This window comes from Ambystoma mexicanum, chromosome 9 (genome assembly GCF_040938575.1).
Source record: "Ambystoma mexicanum isolate Mex_15411 chromosome 9, UKY_AmexF1_1, whole genome shotgun sequence".
Classification (NCBI taxonomy): domain Eukaryota; kingdom Metazoa; phylum Chordata; class Amphibia; order Caudata; family Ambystomatidae; genus Ambystoma; species Ambystoma mexicanum.
Window position 1 is genome coordinate 60,936,561 of NC_090931.1, and position 22,546 is coordinate 60,959,106.

General features: G+C 46.4%; 1 protein-coding gene across 2 annotated transcripts in view; it reads left to right on the forward strand.

The window, feature by feature from the left end:
* The window catches only part of NFRKB (nuclear factor related to kappaB binding protein), a 423,246-nt gene that overhangs the window by 368,605 nt on the left and 32,095 nt on the right, over positions 1-22,546 (forward strand). For both annotated transcript variants that reach the window (XM_069614148.1, XM_069614149.1), the window contains exons 23-24: positions 4,808-5,011; positions 9,582-10,343. In XM_069614148.1, coding sequence (XP_069470249.1) covers positions 4,808-5,011; positions 9,582-10,343 — 966 coding nt within the window. The remainder of the gene's footprint in view (positions 1-4,807; positions 5,012-9,581; positions 10,344-22,546) is intronic.

Here is a 22,546-nt window from a genome sequence, read left to right on the forward strand (position 1 = left end):
GGAAGGCAGAGTTGACCGCTGGACGAAGGAACCGAAGAAGAGCTTAAAGAGAACGTCTGCTGCAACTCCTGGATTGTTGGTTTGCCCGGTGAAGCCCTGCTGCAGTGCCGAAACGCCAAGTTCACATCGACAGAGAAGCCCCTGCAAGGACAACTTCTCCCTTTTGAGTTGGTGGGACCAATCAACTCCAAAGTAAGACACCTGGACATCCATCTCAGAGCTGGTTGAATTTCCACAGAGTTGCTGCTGGAAACCGTATAGCCAGGGAGAGGAACACCAGATTGTGTGTTGCTTTTAAACTGGCCTAAAGCTTTTGGAAGATCCTCCGGACTCCCAGGAAGCAGGACTGACCAAGCCTGAGCCCCCTCAGTAAAGTGCGGGACCACAGAAGCAAGGACAGTCCATCTTGACAGCCAGGAATCGCATTGTTGCTATTTGCGGTAGACGCAAGGAACTGAAACGCGAAACAGCCACTGCAAGTGAAGTTTGCTGGTTGCGGGTCTTGACAGTGCATTGCAGGAGTCCCTCTATGTCCTCCCTCTTTTCCCCATGACCGAGGCCCAGGAATGGTGGGATCTGCAGAGCTGCACAGGAACAGAAGTCATCAGCTGCATATTTTCTTCTTTACTAAGGTACTGTAAAACAAGTCTTTAAGAGAACTTACCTCTTACTGTAGAAGTGCTTGTAACTTCCACAAGTCTAATCAACTTGTGGCCCTACATTTGATAATTCTTTTCATCAAAGACTCCTAAGAACTTGTGCAAATACCTTTCCATTTACTTACCAGAAATGCTTCATCCTATCCAAGACTTTTTCCCATTGATTTTGGCCTAGCCTATTGAATTGTATGACTTTTCTAAGAGAATCTAAAAGTGTCTGTCCTGCTTAAGAATATTTGTGGTCTCTTGTTGTTCTAATAACCTTTGCCTTTTACCAACTTTTAAGAGTATTCTGAATGCCAACAGTAAGATATGAATGTCCCCAGCACCCTTGTCATTGAAGTCACCTGTGGGTGTAGGTTCTGTCTGTGGGCCATCCTAAAAGGGTCTTGTCTGATTCAAAAACTAAGAGTGTACAGTATTGAAGTATATTTGTGTGTAGGGGTGTCACTGTATTAGTTTTATGACGGTACAATAACCTTCTTGCCAAATGACGGTATATCATGGTTATCACGGTATAGCAGCTGGAGTTATCTTAACAAATATTTTCTAAAATGTCATAAATTGTCAGATTATTCATCACAAACAAAACCAGGCACTCAGGGCAGAATTGGGCTTTTCAACATACTTTCCACTGAAATGCCACCCCTTGCTTCCACCAAACGCAAACACGTGTGGAGAAGAGGAGGGGGGGGGGGCCCTGCTGCGACTGGCAAAGCAAACTGAATAGCTTTTCTTAAGTGGTCATTTAGGCTTTTAGCTCCCCCACTGGCTACTGGTGAAGATGAATATGTTGCCATCTTGATAACCTGCATGCCACAGATCAATGGAGTCTGATGGTAGTATATGCTTGTGCGCATGCACACGCACTCTCTTTATGTTACAGCCTGTAGTTTACTTCCGGACCAAAAGGTGTTCAGTAATCACGGACATGTTACCCTTTGGTATGGCAGCAGGGAATACCTACAGAGATGAGTAAATTTTGCAGTGTGACTTATTATATGTAAATTCAATGATAGAACCAGGGAAATCTCCCATTGTCATATGTTTAGAAAACATTATCCATTATAAATATATAAACCCCAAAGCCACCAATCCAAAGTCCCGGGAGGATAGCTCAGCGGCAACGTGTGCGCCTTGGAAGCAAAACGACACGAGCAGCAACACAGGTTCGATCCCCCGGGTCCGCGCTTAGAAACCTCTGGGTGTTTAACCGTGTTATAAATACGCAACTAAGACAATTACACAACTAAATTAACAAAAACAATTTCTTTAACCGCGTCGCGATGCCTGCGGACTGTGTGAGCGCTTTAAAAAAAATGTCAATAAAAAAAAAAAAGCAAACCCCTTTCCTCCTTGGCACTGTATTTATTCTTCCTATTGCTAACATATTGATTTTGTGTCAGGCAAGTGTGGTTTATGGAATGGCATTAAAAATTGCTCAAACTGAAACTACTTGGCAGACGGCACATCCAACAGTGCAAGGCCAAGACTGCGCAGCACTTGCTTACTGCAGCCTTTCCAAATCAGATTGAAAAGCATACTTAACGGTATGAACGGTATACCGGTATAAACAATGTGACGGTTATTATTGTTCAATTAATTGGTTCATGGTATCTTTAACGGTATACCGTAATACCGTTACATCCCTATTTGTGTGTTACTATTCTATTGCTCCCTTCTGAAGGCTTTATAACTGACTGAAAAATGTATAATTGTTTATGCTATAAACCTTGAGTGAGTTTATTTGAATACCTGTAACTGTGAATCTTTGTGTAACTCCACTACAGCTCACATTTCCCCTCTTGAGATAAGCCTGGCTGGTCAACACGCTACCAAAACTGTGTAGTACAAGCATATACCAAAGGTTGGGTTGCCTATACCTGTAGTCCTAGTTTGTAGTGTTCCCAGAGGGTACTGCATACAAACTTTGCCTAACACCCTGTTGCATCTCCCCCACCTGCTCCAGGGGCTTATGCTGCCTTCTTTTGCCCAACCCATTACCAAACCTGGGACCCGGAGTATGAGGTTGCTGGTTCCTCTCTTGTGTGGTCTTGAGGACAGATCTTTGATAATCCTTTTGCTTGGGGCCTCCTAACTCTTTCCTATCATTGGAATGCTGCTCCTGAGTCAGACGTCGTATTAACTAGAAATAACCAGTGAGCACCAACTGCAGTTCTGAAGACCTGACCCCTAACTTCCTGTGCTGCTGTTACAGATCCGTGGCTGAGAACGTTGAACACGTCCTCCCTGGAGTCTGCTGTTCCCCTCTTCACTGATGCACTGTCACTGAAGCTTTAGGAGGTTCTGGGACTGGCGCCTGAACTCTGGGATTTATCTTTCATCCCTCTGACATGGTCAAGGCGCTGCCCCTTCATCTTGATCCTCATCTGGGGGTCTGGGCTCTGCTCCATCTTGATCCTTGTCTTTGGATCCAAGGGACGCCATCCTTCAATGAGATGGGGACATTAGAGCTGCAACTGTTGGCACTTTCTGCAAAGAACAGTCTTTTCTCCAAGCCTTTGTCCCGTTGATTTCCATTGCAATGCCTTTCACTCGCTGAAAAGGCAGGAAAATCTTTACTCGCCTTTTAAAAGATTTTCTCTCCATCCTCTGCCAAATGCTGTCCAGAATTGCCAAGAACTGATGTTTTAGAGACTTAACTGTTGTTTAGTTTAAGCATTTATCTTACAACTTTTTGCTTACCTGCAGCTATAGTGATTCTTTCCCGTTTGCCCTAAATTTATAAAGATTATATTTTTCTAAGAATCCGTTCTCTGAAAGTTCTTTTTTTGTGTGCCTAAGTGTTTGCTATACTTTCTGGCCACCATGAGAGTTGGCCTTAGCTGTTCTGCCACCGTAGCTAAACTCTTAATCTCCTCCCTCATCTTCTCCCGCCTCTTCTACTGCTCCTCCCTACTCTTTGGACTTCCTACTTCTCATCTTGCCCCTCTTAAATCTATCTACCACTCTGCTGTCCGTACCCTCTATCTACTTACCACTCGTGACTCCATCTCTTCCTCTCTCACTTCCCTTGGCTGGCTTCCTTTTCACTCCTAGTTTAAATTTCAATTTCTCTGCCTTGTCCTCAAATCTCTCCATGGCTTCGCTCCCCCTTATCTCTCCTCCCTTCTCTCCTTCTATTCTCCCTCCCGTCCCTGTGGTCCGCTGACCATTTCCTTCTCACTGTACCTCCCTCCCCTTGTGCCTCCTCCCGATTCCGCTCCTTCCAACTCCTAGCACCTCTACATTGGAACTCCCTCCCTCTTGCTATCCGCCCCCCCCACCTCATTCCGCACTTCCCTTAAATCTCTCCTCCTCCATTCCCCTCCCTGAAGCTCTCCCCCCCTCCTGATTCCCCCCTCCTTCTTTTCCATAATTACCTCCCCCCTCTTCTACCTCTCCCCTTCACCCTCCCCCTGCCCTCCTCCTACCATTCTTCACCACTCCACTCCCATCCCTCCCTCTCCCCTACCTATTCCCCCTCGGTTAATTGCTCTTTTCACTGTTTTTGTTGAATGATTCATAATGTATTTTCTTCAAATGTTATATTGTTTATGTATTATGTTGTTCAATTGTACAGCGCTTTGGCGTAAGGCGCTTAATAAATCAATAAATACAAATACAATACTCAAAAAGAAATCCTGTGAACAAAGTAAGTTCGATGTTATAGGTCCCTGGGAATTGTGCCTTAGGAAAACCCTCCCAACAAGGAAGAAGCCCCAAAGACAGGATAGCAAAAGGCAGGACATAAAAACTTGAGACTTGGCCCACCACCACTGTGTTCAAATAGCTACCAAGCAGTGCAAAGACATGATGCAAGGTACAAAGATTGTTGGGCTACCCCTGCCTTCCTGTGTTGCACATACATTACTCCACAGAGGGAGGTAGTAATGCTACAGCAAAAAGGTTGCAAACAGAGCCCCCCTACTCTGGCAGCTGTAAGGTCTGACCACTGTCCCCAAAGCAAATAGCATGGGAGTCCTCAATACCACCAATTAGTCCAGGGTCAAACAATCCATTGTGAATTATGGTGGCGGGGGGGTTGTCAAACAGAAGTGGGAAACTGCAAATAGGGCAAGCTGGTTTGCCAGTGTTTTTCTCTTCTACGAATTCTTATTTGTTGATGTCTTTTTCTTTTCTTCTAGACTATGGTTACTGTACCGTTGAAACCCCAGGCGCAAGGTGTACCGAGCACGCTGCAGGTACAGCGAACAGCATCTTCACTGATTGGTCCGGGAACCATCACTGTAACCGGACTCAGTACTGTGCCCAGCACAACCAAACCAGCCACTAGCTCTCCAGGTGCCACCATTCTCCGGAACATCACAGGGCAGAATGTTCTGAAACAGGTGAGAGTTCAGAGGTCAGGTTAAGATAACGTCAGTCACTGTTACTTACAAGGTTGAACCCTGACTTGACTGCCATGACACAAGAGCCAAGGCTTAGCCTGGACATTACATACATGCACGCAAAACCTGAACCCGCTCAAGGCCCTCTGACTGCCAGGACGACGCAAGAACAAGGCTTAGTCTGGATTTGCATGCGTGAATGCAAAGACTGATCCATCCCAAGGCACTCTGAGCCTTGTGAGAGTGTGCAGCACAAATAGACCCATGGAGTAGTGCACTGACAATAGCAGTACTTGGATGCATTAGTAATAGAGAGAAACACACTCCATGGTAATTTTAAAGGTGGTTCCTAGTCATTGCATCGACAGCCAAACCATCGACAACCATATCATTGACAAAGCATCCAAAAACAAACATTGAATGCATATTTTATTTTTTTAATGGGGGCTTTCTCCCTTAGCCCCCCTTTTTAAATCATTAAAACACATTTTTACTAAACTAAACCCTTTACCATTGAAAAAAATGCATTCAATGTTTTTATTTCCGATGCATTTTTTTCAATGGTATGGTCTGTCGATGCTTTGTATTCGATGTAATGACTGGATACCTTTTTTAAAGGCCACTTCCTGCTGTCTAGTCAGTCCTCTATGTGGTCATGGAAAGTGCCGTCATGAGCGGGAGATGTTCCGGGACCATCAAAACCAATGCATGTGAAAGTCCAACACCCATTTGATACGCTAGGCCCTACGAGAAGCCGCCCACACTTGCATTCACCTGTGGCCTGAAATAGCAATATTAGGCAAGTGTTGCAAATAGTGGTGGAACCCAAATCTCAGTAACAGTAAGGTGGCATCTATGGCAAAACAAATACACTTTCTGACCACAGTCTGAAAGGTGATATGCAAGGAAGAGCGAGCACTCTCATTCCTCATCAATGGGCAGAATGTGGAAATGCTTAAACCAGAGTCCATAGATGATATTTTCCATGTACACTGCTTGTTGAGAACTGTAAAAGCAACGTTCTTCCGTGCCGCTGCTACGCCTGTGCCACCCAGATCCTCGTCTGCCTCGATCTTGATCAGGCTGCGTTGTTATTGCGCCTTCGCCAATGCTTGGCGGCCGTCGGAAGTTGGATGAGCCAGAATTGGCTGAAACGTAATGGCGACAAGACGGAAGTCCTTGTGGTTGGTGCCCCCGCCTCCCTCCCTCCCCCCACACCACAACCCCCTTCTCCCTCACGGTGGAACTCTGCTTTCTGGCCTACATCACTGGGTGTTCTTCCTTCACTAGTCACTTCTGCCAGAAATCTGAGTTATTATTTTTCCATATCCACTCTCCATGAATGAATGCCCAGGTTGCTGCTGTCTGCAGAGCCGGACATTACCATTGTAAGATTAGGAACATGCTTTCTTTTCACGTCCGCACTCCAGTTGTCGTGGCCCTCGTGCTGAGCCGCATTGACTATTGCAATGCTCTATACCTTGCGCAGCCCATGGGCCTGCTCCATCGATTACATCTGTTCCAGAAACTTGCTGCTCGGGTGGATAGGAATGTTCTCTATGGAAACCCTATCACGCCGGTATTTTGTGCCCTCCTCTGGCTTCCGGTGGCGAAGCAAATTGAATTTAAATCTCTTTGCCTGGTGCCTCGGGCCTTTTATCTAGAGAACAAATGTGTGCACTATCTGCCTAGTTGCTCTGTTCGGTCTTTAGCTGCCTGTTTTGTATCCGTCCCCGCCTCTCGTTTAGCCAGGGCCTTCTCTGTGGCAGCAGCCAAACTCTAGAATGTTCTGCCTTCTTCACTTAGGAAAATCTCTAATCATCTGGAGTTCCGGTGTCTCCTGAAGACGCTTCTGTTCTAATCTTTTCTCCTTGTCTTACCGATGTTACCTAGCGCCATGATGCCTCTGGGTTATAGTGCACTCTATAAATCCTGATAACCTAACACAACATGAAATGTTTTTTCCTACATTGCCCTCAGAAAGACCCTTTCAGGAGAACGTGCCATAAGTGACTATGATGGAAATTGATTGCAAAATATAAAGTTCGAACTTCGAGCCAAGGCTCAAAACAATGGGAGGATGTTCAGCAAATCGGATGACAGAAGAATGAAGCTGGTCTTCATGTGCTGCAAATGCAAGCTGTAGATTATTTTGATGCATGAATTATATGCAACAGTCTGTTGTGCTAGTTTGTACTAAAATAACTAAACCAATTGGTTTTAAAAATTGGAAATAGTCCATGACCACGTTCTAATCTAGAAAACCCAGTGCGCACACCAAATTTGCATATAATGAGTACAAGTTGTGATCTTTTGTAAGTAGTAATTGCCTACATCTACAGACCTCTAAATGTCAGGTTGCAAAGTGAACAGCATCACATCTGTAGAAACGACTGTAATATTTGTTAAACAAGATTTCAATATTGTGAGCCTAGCTCAAAAGCAACAAAGCACTGAACAATTCCCAGGGGGTAGTGGATAAAGATGGGAAGATGCAGAAAAGAAACTGGAGAAGGAGAGGGAGAGGGAGAGTTGGAGTGGTCAGTAGGGGCCCAGGTGATCAGAGGTAGTGAAGGAATATGTTAAAAAACCACTACGTTTTAAAAATGCTCCTTTTTGAGAAAAAGTAGTCTGAGCTCTGGCAAAACAGAAGCCGCAAAGAAAAATGTTGTGTGCCTTTTTGTCAGAAATGTACCAAAGTATCAACTGAAAAGGATACAATACTCAAAAGGATACAGGAGGTAGGGTCTTCCGGATCCCTGTTCACCCGACTTGATAGTCGTGAAGTCAACAAAGACCTTCCAAATGATACAACCCTCTGGCTGATAAAACAGGCAGAGCGATGGATCACTGGAAAGGGCGTGGGTAAGGTATAGTAATCCAGCCTAGGACAAATTAAAGTATCATGAATAACTGCTCCAACCTGAGTATGATGAATTAGATAATGACAGGAATGATCACACTGACCTGTATCTCTGGGTAGAACAATCCAGAAGTCTCTTGATGGATTTGAAATGAAGAACAAAACGACAGGGAAGGGAAAATTAGTAAGGGAGACTTATCCCGAACGGAACGAGGCTCACGCTAGATACGGGTTGAATTCACCACAGGATAGCGTCCAAAGTTCAGTTCAAAGTCACTTCCAATGATCCTTGAAAGGCTTCCTTCCCACTTTAGGGATCAATCCTTCCGTTAATTCCACAGATGCAGGAGTTAGAAGAAAATAGCGTATGAAGACAACGTGCGCGTGTGGATTTACACGCGGGCAGGATTCGCGCAGCCTGGGCCAGCCGCGTGTGAAGACAACGTGCGCGTGTGGATTTACACGCGGGCAGGATTCGCGCAGCCTTGGCCAGCCGCACTTGAAGACGAAGAGCGCGTGTGGATTCTACACGCGGGCAGGATTCACGCAGCCTTGGCCAGCCGCGTGTGAAGACAACGTGCGCGTGTGGATTTACACGCGGGCAGGATTCGCGCAGCCTTGGCCAGCCGCACTTGAAGACGAAGAGCGCGTGTGGATTTTACACGCGGGCAGGATTCGCGCAGCCTGGGCCAGCCGCGTGTGAAGACAACGTGCGCGTGTGGATTTACACGCGGGCAGGATTCGCGCAGCCTTGGCCAGCCGCACTTGAAGACGAAGAGCGCGTGTGGATTCTACACGCGGGCAGGATTCACGCAGCCTTGGCCAGCCGCACTTGAAGACAAAGAGCGCGTGTGGATTTTACACGCGAGCAGGATTCACGCAGCCTTGGCCAGCCGCGTGTGAAGACAAAGAGCGCGTGTGGATTTTCACGCGAAGGGATAGCTCCAGGAATCAGCGTGTGGCGGAACACACGCTATCGAAGGCCCAAAAGTAGCTGTAGGATTATGCCAGGAAGTAGATCAGAGGTTCAGCTACACAACGCCAATAGAGACGATCAGAAGCAGCGAGTGAAGTTTCTACGCTGCTTAAATACGTAATACCGTAGTTCACGTGACGAAGCAAAAGTCACGTGAAGTTAGCGACGTGAAAAGTGTAAACGTCGTTTTCCCGGTAACGTATCGAATAGCCTCCATTTGGAGTAGAACGGTCTCGCTGTCCTACGAGTGTAGCGACCAGCATGCATGACACTTTTTGATACAGCACAGAACTGTTGACAAAGCACCAAAGTGCTTTGCAGAGAAAATGTACTGTCTCGGGAGAATGCCAAACTCTGTGCAGGTGTATGTAGCCCGAAATACAGAGGTCAGGATGCGAGTGGGCTGTAAAACATTTTTATGTTGGTTAGTACACTACAGTCAATGTGTGATGTAAATACGTAAACATTACTTTACCACATGCATTTTGATGACAACATGGTAGTGGTAGCACCAGAAGAGCGCAATGGCCTTTGTCCCCAGGCTCCAAGGTGGGAAACCTAGTCACTAGCCCTCTTCTGAAACTGAGGTGGAGTGAGTGTGGGCATAATTGAAAGTATAGAACTATAACAGAGAAAGCTTATGCTAACTGGAAATCGACAGATGTCCTACATAAAATTGAGACTTCTCTTGTTGCCCTGTTTACATTTGCACTTTTTGTGTTCTTTTTCAGGTTTCCATCACCGGGCAGCTTGGCATGAAACCCCAGGCTACATCCAGCCTCCCACTAACTACAACCAACTTTCGAATACAGGGCAAGGATGTCCTGCGCTTGCCTCCATCCTCCATCACCACAGACGCTAAGGGGCAGACGGTCCTGCGCATCACCCCGGACATGATGGCTACCTTGGCCAAGTCCCAGGTTACCACTGTGAAACTCTCTCAGGACCTCTTCACGGCAGCAGGGAGTGCTGGCAACAAAGGACTCTCAACCAACTTGCACATGCCATCCACCTCTGTGCAGTCCACAGATTCACCCATCAAAACCATCATGGCAACATCTATTGCAAGCAGCCCTGTGGGCTCAACTACAGTAAAAGTGACATCAGACCTGAAGATTTCTGAATCTCTGGGCTCCGCGTACAGATTGATGCCTGCCTTGGGGACCACACTGGCGGAGCAAAAAGGCAAAGCCCTCGGCACCATCACAACCACAGACTCCAAACCCGCGACCACAATTAGGATTGTGCAAGGACTTATGCCACCAAAGCCCTTACAGACCTTTACAGTTTCTGCCAAGCAGGTGCCTAATGCTGTAAGTTTGGCCAGCTCATTACACACACCTACTGTGACACTGCCAGCTGTCAGCACCTCCATGTCAAAAACTATTGCTGTGTCCTCTGGAGTGGGTGGCACCCCTATTACATTTGTCCCTGGCACCACAACGATGCGACAGGTTCCTGTGAGCACAACAGTCGTCACAACCGCACAGACAGTGAGTACCAGTGTTAACAAGCTCTACAGACAAGATCTTGAGCTGGGAGTATTTTACTCCAAATTGTTGGAGCTTGGGAGTAAAATGATTTTTCAAGCAGTAAAAAAAATGTAGTTCTCCAAGTCCACTGGCACACATTATAGGGATGTGTAAAAATTGGTTTTTATTTTAAGAACCTTGTTTTTGTTGAAACTAATACTTTTTGTGCCCAGTAATTACATACAATATTTAGTTTTAACCTAATAGGCTCACTTCAGTTCAGATAACACAATTCTCCCTGTGCGTTTGTTTGTAGTACTTGCCTCATATTATGAAGTAAAACGGGCAGATATTCTGCTTCTCTGGGGAGATGGCAATAAAAGGAGGTGCTCTCCGTTCTCAGCAGCACGTTATCGTGCATCCTCTGTGTTTGGGGGAGTGGCAGAGCAGGCACGCAAATATTATACAGCGGTTTTCCTCCTGCTTCCAGAATCTTTATCCAGAATAAGTTAAGGGTTTCCTAACACTTTCCTGTCACTTAGTTGTGGGTGATAATTCAGCAATCTTGCATGAAAAGTCAAGATGATTCTGATGTTTTCAAGTCTGTACATTTACTTTTCCACAAACATTAATTTTGTGTACTGTGCACTAAATGGTTTTGTGTGCATTTTACCAAGTCTATTCTTGTACCGTTCTCGCAGAGCCTATTTTTGTACTGTGCAGTTTTTCTGCCATCATGTATCGAGACAACAGGGATTGAAATACGAATTTGATGACCAGCAGACTAAAGCAATTCTACTGCTTGTGGCATCACACAGCAAGCAAGAGCCACCTCTCAGGAGCAGGGAGTTTACATAGCATGCTGCAGATCTAGCGTCCACTTGAGATGTACCCTAGATCACTTTGTCTGCAACTGCTGCAATATGCATGGGTTGGAGTCGATGGGTAGGCAAGGGGATCCTTTTGGTTCAGGACTGTTGAGCTAGTGTTGTAGAAGTGGTTAATTTTCTTGTTGATTGCAATTTCAGTTTGGTTTTAAGTGTGAAGTGAGACTGAAGTAAATGAGTCCTAACTCCTGTGCTACTTTGCTGGTGTCTTGTTTTCTGGCCCATTGATTGTTTGTGCAATAATCTGTCGGCTTCTATTTGGAGGTGGGGAGGAGACTGACCCAGATGGTCTTCCATAGTCCTTGGCTAATGTGGTGTGTGGAGTTGTGGGTGTCTGTGGGCGGAGGACATTGTGCTGTTCTCTTGCTGAAGTTAGTTGAACAGCCAGGCTTTCATGGATTTGCTGAGTGTCTGGTGGGAGTCCTCTTTCTGCAGTTATTTGGATTTTGAGTTCCACCGTTTTGGAGGAGAGGAAGGAGAAGGAATATCCTCTGGGGTTTGTTTGAGGGCTTGTGCTCTTGCTACGGTTGCATTGCTGGATCAAAGTGTTCTCTTTGGTTTGTAGTGAATGATTTTCCATGTGGTCGATTCTTGCCCACTGCCATTGAAGGCATGTTCTGCAATGCACACAGTTTTTTACTGAATTTTCTGGTTGATTGGAAACCAGTGAACTGTTTGAAGTGCAGGGGCGGTATTTGTGTTTTCAATCTCTTGTAAGAAATATATAACTACTGCATTTTTCTTTTTTGTATCCTGTTTAGTAGGTAATGGGGTAACCCTAGGTATAGGATGTTTGTGCAGTCTAGACTTGATTATTAAAGTGATTGCTTCCATGGTTCTCTGCATGATGATCAAGTAAGGTATGTTGCTCCAGATTGTTGGTTGTTGAATGAAATAGTTCCTTATCATGACTTTCACCTGTGGTTCGAGAGTAAAGTCTCTGTCCATCAAGACTCTGAAGTTTCTGACGGTTGTTGAAGACGCAGGTAAAGATCCAATCTCTTCAGGCCATTGGATCGGTTTGGGAATCTGTAGAGCAGTGATGCAAATCCTAAACTCAGTTTTCGTTGGGTTAAGTTTGTCTATTTGTCGTCATCTAGGAGTCCATGTATGTGAGCTATGTGATAAGATCTGGTGCGTTTGACAGAGGGTTGTTTGTGAACATGTTGTTCTGAGTATGATCAGCTTAGTTGAAGCACGTGAGGCCTACATTGTCGCTGAGTTCTAGGAACAGGGTTATATGGATGTTTAAATAGGGGACGTGGTAGGCTGGATCTTTGGGGATACTTCAGATGTGTTGGCAGGGACTTGTCAGTAAAGAATGAAGTGATCCATCATAAAGATCCTTTTGTCCGACGTCCTTTAATAATTTTAACACAATACTCATGGGCGATTAATATAGAGTGGCAGAGATGTGCAGTAGGATTAGTGGATTAGATAAGCGGACCTCTGCGTTGTATTGTAGGGGGTCCCATATAGAACAAAGTGTGGATTTGGTTCCTCTTGTGGAGGAGGTTATTGCTTCTGACGTGCTCCTGTAGCAGCTGGTATATCTAAGCCTCTAGTGTTTTTGCAGTGAACTGTGTGTTTGAGATTAAGGAGGAGTTTGACATAGGTGGTTTTGATTTGGAGGTCGTCGCTTGATCTTGGGTTTCTTCCTGGTTGGTGGCGATTGATCTTGGCTTGGAGGAATTAATCGCCTGGTCCATGTAGTCATTTGTGGGCGATGCAGAGGGCTTTGTAGTTAATGCAGTGTAGGCTTCTCAGGGCTGGTGTGATGTGGTCTCTTCTGTTTAGTCTCAGGGGTATCCTTGCTGCAGTATTTTGGATGCGTTGGAGTTTTTTAGTGGGCCGTTTTGGCATTCCAAGGTAGAAGCTGTTCTCGTCTATTTTAGTAAAAATTATTTTAGATTATTTTTATTTAACTTTTGATTGATTTTAAAGCCAAGAAACAAACCATGATTTGGTATAGTATATCAGGACAAGGAAAACCAGGACATTGCCATGCCACAAATAGATTTATCAAGCCCTCCCACACCCTTCCTTTGAAGCAGCTCTTCAAGCATAGTCTAACGTATAGTAGTCAGTTTGCTGCCTTCCATTTTCCCCAGATTTTCTCCCCCTTGTCGGGGCACCCTCGAGTGGCGTAAATCTTTTTTTCGAGAGATATACATACATCAATATCTGACACCCATTAATTATGAGGGGCGTTCTGGTACACCCCATTTGCCTGTGATATTGTGTTTCATAAGGCAGAGTGCTGTGGACAGGACCAACTTTTCATAGTGGGTAAATGATGTTGTCCCAAAACAAGCCGTAACAACGCTGGTTTTTTGCTGCACCTCGGTTCCCATAGTGGTCGCCAATTTATCTAGGCATTTCCCCCAGAACCTAGTGATCTGCAGTCAGTTCCATAAAATGTGGAAAAAGGTTGCCCCCCCCCCGCGGTCCTCCCCCCACCCCCCCCTCCGGCAGCATAGACGAGGTGGATTTTCAGATGATAAAATGTTCAAGTGAGCAAAATCTCTTAGCCTCTTTGCTGAGCTTGTCCTCTGCCTGTCCACAGGATTCTCTTCACTGGTCTGAACTTCCTCTTTCGCGCACCTGATTCGTCTGTGCCGGTCTTGCTGTTAGGCCGCCTGGTGAGTTACTTGTGCAGTTTCTCCATCTCCCTCTTTCTCTGCCCTTCCATATCTCTGCTTTCTCCCTCCATGGAGCTTTCCATCTCCCCCATCTACTCTAACTGCTACTCTATCACCTATATTATCTCTCTTTCGAAGTTTGGAAGGAAAAAGTTCAAGAAAGATCTCCTGGTCTCCAATCCAGGCCTGCCCATCACTGATTCCTAGGTCCACGCTTCTTCCAGGCAGACTGTCATTGACATCTTTGTCGTTCTGTCTCCGGGGCTTTGGGTTACCCATATGGTCTCGGTCCTTACCCCTTTCTCCACCCATTAGTGGTGGAACCCGATGGCAAGTACTCTTGGCATACTTCCCATCCCCTAGGGGCATCATTAATGTCTACCAGAATGGCACTGTCATGGTACAGGGCTCTCAGCCCAACTTCCTCCTTCTTGATGGGCGTCTTCCGTCTCTCAACCTCCTCCCTTCTCCTGCCACTCCTCCTTGTGTCACCCCTCTGGCCCCTTTGCCACCACCGATGGGAGTACCACATTCCTGTACTCCTCTTCGGAAGACCTTCAAAGGTGGCAACCATCTCCACTTAACTACCCTCAACTCGCACTCTGCCGTTAAACACTCCTCTGACATCTGCCACCTCCAAGACCTCGACCTTGACCTCCTTGCTCTCACCGAGAGGTGGTTTACTGCCAGCTGTTACTAATTCTGACCCACTTCTCCCTGAGGACTACAAGATCCTCTCCAAGCCCAGGCCGAACCGCTCTGCGCGTGGAGTGGCCTTGAGTTTCCCTGAATGGGTTCCTGCTACTAGCATACCCATTCAGACCTACTCTTCCTTCCAATGACTAGTCTATAGGCTTGGTGTCTCTCCAATCCTCTTGCTGACTCTTGCACTATCAACGGGACCCCTGGTCCGCTCCCCCTCTTCCTTTCGGAGTGGTCCGAACTCACCTCCAACCTTCTCTTTCTTGGAGACTTCCATATATACTGGGACTCCCCTGATGCCAACTTTGGATTGTTCTGCAGCCTCTGTGACTCTTTCCCTCACCATCCTTCCCTCTGATGCACTCAGTCAGACACACATTGGATGCTCCCATCTCAGCAGACATCCCCATCTCAACTCTCACTACAACTCTGTCCTGGTCTGACCATGCTCTCCTGTCCGCTCACCTGGCTCCCCTGGCTAAGCGTCTTCCCACACTGCCAGTCTCCTTTGCCATCATTCAACCGATGAAGCAAGTCAGTTGCTGCTTTTGCCGCCACTTTCATTCCCACTTCCACGCCAGCCACTGACTCTCACACTGACACAGCCCTTGCTAACCTTCACCTCTCCATCTCCAACACACTGGACATCCTTGCCCCTGTCATGAGGATCCGTATGAAGCCTGCCTCCAAGCGCAACACCTGGTATAATTCCGACCCAGCCTCTCTGAAACGCAAGTGCAAAGTTGCTGAGCGGAAGTAGCAGGCTTTGTGCACATCCTCTGACAGACTGGCATGCCGTCAGATCCAATGGTAATAGACTTCATCCACTCGAAGAAGGCCTATATCCAAGCCTGCATCTCTAGGGCCACTAACAACATGGCTGACCTGTTCAAAATCTGTAAGGACTCGCCAATCATACCACAGTCTCCACTTCTCTTCCATCCTTGACCCTCTACACTGCACTGGCCTCTCACTTCATAACCAAAGCTCAGGACATTCTGTCCTCCCTCTCCTCTACACCTCTCCCTTCTCCATCACCCGTTTTCAGGCCTCTCTTGGCGCCCTCTCCCCTTCCCTCCTACCCTCCTCTTTCTCACCCATACCACCAAAGGAGGTCTCTAGACAAGTTCTCTCTATGAAAGTCTCCTCCAAACAGGTGTTCTCTTGCTCCTCCAGGACTATCGAGAACAACATTGCCTCCCTTGCTCCAGCCTTGGCTGATTTCTACGATCACTCCTCTGCCACGGGTCCTTTCCACTACCCCTCAAGCCCTCCCTTGTGCACCCTCTCCTCAAATAGCCTTCTGCCGACCCCTCCTGCCTGGCTAACTACAGCCTTATCTTCATTACCCCCTTCCTGTGTAAACTCTTGGAGAAGCTGGTCATCCCACAGCTGATCCACCACACTGAATCTGTTGGTTGTCTCCACCAGTCTGGCTTTAGAGCTACCAGAGGCACGGAAACTGAACTCCTGAACACCCATGAAGACTTGCTCTCAAATCTTGATTCCAACTCTCCTTCCATTCTCTTCCTTCTTGACCTTTCCTCTGCCTTTGATACGGTCATTCATGACACCCTTATTAATCGGCTCAGGTATACCCTTGGCATCACAGACCTGGCACTGGACTGTTTGACCACCTTCCCCTCTGACCGACCATCCCAGGTTCAACTGGGCCCTGTTCTCTCCCCATCACACACACTTCTTGCGGCGTCCCTCAGGGCTCTACCTCTCACCGTGGCTCTTCACCATCTACCCTGACCCTCTAGCCCATTTAATCTCTGCCTGCTTTCCTCAATTCCAGTGCAGACAGCATGCAGCTCTCCTTCAAGCTTCCCTCCACTGCCTCTTCTTCCTCTCTCATTCATGACTATCTGACTATTCAGGTATAGTGTGCTGCTAACGATCTCTGCCTTAATGGCAGTAAGACTGAGATCCTTCTCATTGGGACCCCATCTCCCTCCTTCCCTCCTATTCTCTGGACGCCCTCCATGGATCCCCTCACCCTCTTGTGAGGCAAGAAACCTTGGTGTCATCTTTGACTCCTCTCTCTCCTTTTCTCCTCACATCGCAGGCCTTGCCAAGAAGGCCCACTTTCAGCTACACCTCCTCAGCATTCGCCCTTTCCTCACCTTCCCCCAGAAACCCATTGTCTCCAGAGCTCTGGTCCTCTCTAGGCTGGACTACTGTAACAGCCTCTTACTCAATCTGCCTTAATCATCCCTTCATCTAATCCAGAATAGGATTGCAAGATTTATCCTTGGCTTCAAGCCCAGGGGCAGCATCTCAAGCCCTAAAATCTCTCCACTGGCTCCCGGTTGTTGCGAGTGTCAGGTTCATGACCCTCTGTATCATCCACAAGGCTTTTTGAAGCCTGTGACCCTGCTATATTCGACTCTCTCTCCCTAAATACCTCCTTGCTAGGACCCTTCCCTCTTCTAGCTCCATCTCTGCAGATCAGATGCTTTTCCAAGCAGAGTGGGGGGGGGGTTGATCTCTCTTCCGCAGGAGCCTTCCTCTGGAATGGCTACCCTGCGCCTCTCAAGCTTAGGCCGATCTCCTTAAGTTCCGGAAGCTTTACAAGACCCTCCTCTTCATCCCTCCCTCTCCCCCTCCCCTGCTAATGTCCCTCTCTGGTGCATTTTGACTGGCTGCCTGGTTTCCTTTTGATTCATACAGGGCTCCAGGCCCTCCTCACCCCGTCTTCCCCAGTACTTTGGTCTACCCTGATACCCCCCCACCCCCTTCCTGCACTTCCCCTACTAACATGTCAGGGCCTGCACTCCTACTGAGCCTATCCAGCCCCGTCCTTGCACTTAGCATGTGGACCTTCACTATCTGCATTCCCCGGGCACTCGCCCACCTGGCCCTCCCCATATCACTCGCCTAGCCCAGGAGCCCTCTCCCCCCCCCCCCACGAACCCCTCAGCACTTGCACGCTCCCCACACCGTCTGCACTTCCTTTCCCTCCTTAGCATTAGCGTGTTCTGCTCTGACTGACGCCTTCCCCCACCTCTCCCACTCCCCTGCACTTCTTGTTACTGCACTTGCACAATCCGAATGACATAAGGCCTAGTAGGACCGTTTTTGTTTTTCTGCATCCCTGAACCCCCCACACCCTACCTTTTTGTCTTGTTGCTCCTTCAAACACCATTTGTTGTATACGTGCATTATAAATACCCAATAAATAAATACGTCCCCATTTAAAAATCCGGGTGTGTGGATATTACACTCTGCAAGATTTTGAGTTGCACTAGTCGAAGTTTGTATGATATCGCAATCACCCTCGCGGACATCAATGCCTCGATCCAATCTTCAGGTTCGAGAGACCATATGCCTGCCACTCATTTTGGCAGAAGACTGGAAATTTCCTGTGATGCAAATGAGGAGATGGCCTGGTATAAGGTGACAATGGATATTAACATTCAGGGGTTACCCCACATTAAGGTGATATTCCCTCCTACCAAGTGAGGATATATTCTATATATTTAAACCAAAGGAAGGAACAGAAACAATCTTCTATATCAAACAATTATTGTACCCTCAGATAGTGACATCAACAAACAGCCATTTAGCAAATATAAGCTGTATTCTATGTTCTGTACACTCAATAACAATGTTATCAAAAAATATCATTTTTAATTCATTTTTCTCTTTTCAGCACAAGTAATACAAACATTAAAAAACATATACACATCACATAGTAATATACACAATAAAATTATTCCACCTCACAAAATCAAAGTCACCAGATACTTGATCACAATAACACCAATGGCAACTTAATTAAGCTTATTCCCCATTGTGTTGAACAAGCCCTACTTATATAAGTTTCTGTCCTAGATGTTGCAGGTAAGTGGACGTTCTTCAGGGGCAGAAGTTAGTCTTGTGCTTCAGGCAGATCTTTCTCATTCCTCAACAACATATCCCTATAACTGAGCCAGTAGTCAGAAGAAGTAAAGGTCTTCAAACTTGATAGCAAAACCAATTTTTGCTCTTCACTTATCAGCAGATAGAAGGGTTCACTCAAAGCATCAGATACCCTGAGGTGTAAAAAACAATTCTTCCCCTCTACACGACTCCTTAACAAAGAGGTCTTCAAATGTAAGCCGCTAAGACTCTGGATTCACCATCTGATTCCCTTTTCATGCTGTTGTTTACACTTCACACCAGAAACAGCAACACCAATTGAAACTGGTCTGGAGAACAAGATCGAGGTCTCCTCCTCCTCTCATTAGGTGGTTCAAGACGGGAGTATCTCACATCTACCCTAGTGTAGAACTGGTACTGCATTAGAACAGAAAAGGGGACCATTTTCAATTGGTGTTTAGATCCCCCCCTTTAGATCCCAAGGAGAACCCTGCGTTTATTGCTGTTTTGTAGTTTGACCTGCTGAAGAGAGTACATTCAGAGCCTGCTATGTGAGTCTCAGTGAGAAGAACAATATTGGAGGAATATCGGTTGAGGAGTTGTAGGACCAGCCTCCTCTTTATACTAGAGCCTGGTCCATTAACATTCCACGTCAGGAGCTTGAGTAGTCACTTGGTGTCTGTATTTCCCATGTCTGTTGATTTGGAGGGCAGCAAGCTTAGCGTTGGTGTGGCTGATAAAGATGTGGAGAGCAATCAAATCTATGCAGTGTATGTGATATAGAGCGAGTGTCGTATACCCATCCCACCCAACTGAAAACCCACATCTTCAAGTAATACATATACTACAACCTGTGAAAAGAGGAAAATAATATGAGGCCGGGGAACCCAAAGGAAACACACCAAACACCGGTTACAAAGAAACATACAAAGTACTTTATTTTAAGGTCAAGCAATAACAAAGTCAAATGACAGGTCAGATAACTATCGGCCCTCAGTGCAACACAACGAACTTCAACGGGGTTCGATGTATTCAGTGAGAGACTGTACATTGGGACATTCAGGCTTTTATATATTTCTCCAGCCTGTTGTCCAACCCCTTCATCGGTTAACCATTCCATGAATGTGCAACAGGTCTAGGGTCTCTTTCAGGTCAACTCTAATTTATTCATTTGTATGTGCATAGATCAGTTCTGTTGATACAGGTAATCCATTTACATGCAGGTCAACAGAAGGACAAGGTCTCAGTTCACGACCCTAACAAGTGGCCTGCAGGCAAGTTATACATTAGTTGTACGGCGGTCATGCCGACCAGATTCTGTTCGAAATGGCATCGTCCACCATTTTGATGTTCAGGGTGACTTTTAAACAGCAAGAGAACCTAAAATGGCGGTTTGATTCAAGGTGGCGACTTGCATCAATTGCTAAGGTTAAGAACTTGCCGTAGAGTGTTATTCGTGTACAGTTTTTATGCGACTTGGTGTAGGCCAATATACATACAATCGTTTACACTAGGAGGCATAATTTAATATCCAGTTTGACAAACCCTCCTTTTGGCCTATGCCAAGTGCTAAGACTACTTCTGATCTCCTTGCAAGTAACTCCATACGTCATCGTCCATACACCCTGAATCGCTGTTAGAGATATCTATGGCCATCAGGTCGTTCACTAAAATCTCTTAACACATACTGCTTGGAAGTTTTATCCGGGGCATATACTTTGTGTCCTATCGTACCTATCGCCTGAGCACAACATCCCCCTAGCATCAAACATATACTAGGCAGACATTGGATACAACAACAAAGGAATAGCAGAACTCCCAAAATGATCAACAAGACTGAGAGTACCTTCCAACCCCAAGATCGCAAGAAATCCCAAAACCAAGCACTAAGATTCCAGTTCCCCTCGGGAACATGCACTTCAGAGCTAAGGATGTGCAGATTCTGAATTGCTTTAAAAATGGTTGGGGAGGAGTCTGGTACAAAAACACAGCAAGCGGACCCCACTAATTTACATACTCCACCACGTTCAGCCAGAATGACATCTAATGCCATCCGGTTCTGGAGTGTTACTAATCTTATCGCTTTCTGCTCTAATGTCATGTTATAGAGTATATCTGTGGTCCGGTTGATGGTTTTCTCCAGTACTCTCGCTCGTCTCCTGATGTCTTCAGAATTTGCTATCTGCCCCCAAAATGGCACAACTGATTTCGCTATATCTCCCATCACTTGTGCGGGGGTATCACCATTCTCGTCCCGTCGTGGACGAGCCTTTGAAACTTCCAAAGTACTTGCTATGTATACCCCAGGTAACAGGATCCCTGCCAATTCCTGGGTAACCATGGAAATGCTACATTACCGCAAACAAAATGGACCGGTTCGCCCACATACAAAGGTCTGTCTTCCCCAGTCAAATTTGCAACGTTGGCACAGCCTTTAAAATCTCCCATTGACCGGGTACCATTCCTCTGTATGCAGAAAGAAACTGAATCGGGGCTATGGTTAACAGAGTAAGAAGGAGGCACGGCATCCTTATTGCCTATTGGAGCCATTTTAAAGGAAACTAAAGATTGGAAAGGACGAGATAGTCTATCAGAAGGCCTAATAGAAGCAACGTTGGGTTTGCTCCTATTTGCGAAAAGCGAGCATCCCAGGGGAGTCAGAACACGTTTCTCAAAATCATTCAAATTAGTTCCATCGAAGTTCCCCGAGATGCTATCATTCCATCGGGCAAAGAACAGTGCTCTGCGAGAGGCATAACAAGCAGTCGTCAAAGGTAAGGGATGAATATACCAACCTAGCCCCTTATCCCCATGTTGCGGTAAATGTGAACAGACCCAACAATTGGTTTTGTTAAAAATGGCATGTGTTGAATTCATAATTAACATCATAATATTATTGTGATACTTCTGTCTATGCTGAGAGTCCCTAGGTGACAGAGTATGCAGGTGTACAAAAGGAGTGAAAACAGTAGGTGCAATTTCAGTTGGTAAAAGAGGCTCTAGAGGATAAATCTCCTCAACGTACCAGAATCCTAAAGCATTTACTATAGAAATCCCAAAGATTAACATCAAAACATAGCAATATGTTTTCGGGGCCCAGGCACATTGTTCAAGTTGGTCACCCCCTTATTTACAAGTCCAATACGGGCAGTAGCGGTGGCAGGCATCGCAGTCTTCGGATGGAAACCCCAATGTTCATTGCTGGCGACCCCCCGGTCGCGCGGCTTCTTAGTCCTTCCCCAACCCTAGCCGTTAGAACCCCCTTTTCTCAAATTTGGGCAAAAAGGCAAGCCCTTGACGATTCTTTCCTTCTTTCAAATGCACAGTCGAACCGTGCTGTAGGTCTATTTTCTCCGTCGAAGATTATATCTGGTGGTTCCCGGTACTGTTTGATCCGGAAATAAGGTAACGTCACTCCCTGAGGGAAACAAAGTATCGGAGGCAACAGAAGTTGCAGAATTCGAAGCAATGGTTTCTGGAAATGACTTTTCCAAGGAGTGTGGAGACAAAATGGACGGTTCCCCAAGCCCCACGGGCTCAGAGAGATTCTCCGATTCACTCACAGTGCTATTTGCTGCTCCAGGATTATCGATTGCAGCGTTAGCGAGGGGTTCTGTTTCTTCTGTAACGTGCAACGTCGGTTGAGGAAGTTTCTTGACATGCGTCGCATGTATCCAGTTCTTCTTTCCAGCCACCCGCACTGCTGTTTGGGTGACCAACAAAACCTGAAATGGTCCCCGTTAGCGAGGCGTGAGGCAAGAGGACCGTTTATATGCTCTCACTAGGACCCAGCTTCCAGGCCGGATGTTGTGTCCTGGGCCCTCATATCGTACAGGTAAAGCTGATCGTACCTGATGATAAATGAAATACAGATTTTTAGTCAACTGGTTACAGTAGTCTGAAAGCAATACATTCTCAACATTTCTCAGTGCTTTAGGTTTCGGAAGACCCCAAATATTGGCAGGTCTCCCCATCACCACCTCATATGGAGAGAGCCCAGTGTTAGTTTGAGGGGTAGTGCGCATGGCGAATAACACGATCGGTAAGGCGTCCGGACATTTTAGTTTGGTACCGGCACACGTCCTAGCGAGTTTGTTCTTTAGGATACCGTTATGTCTCTCCACCA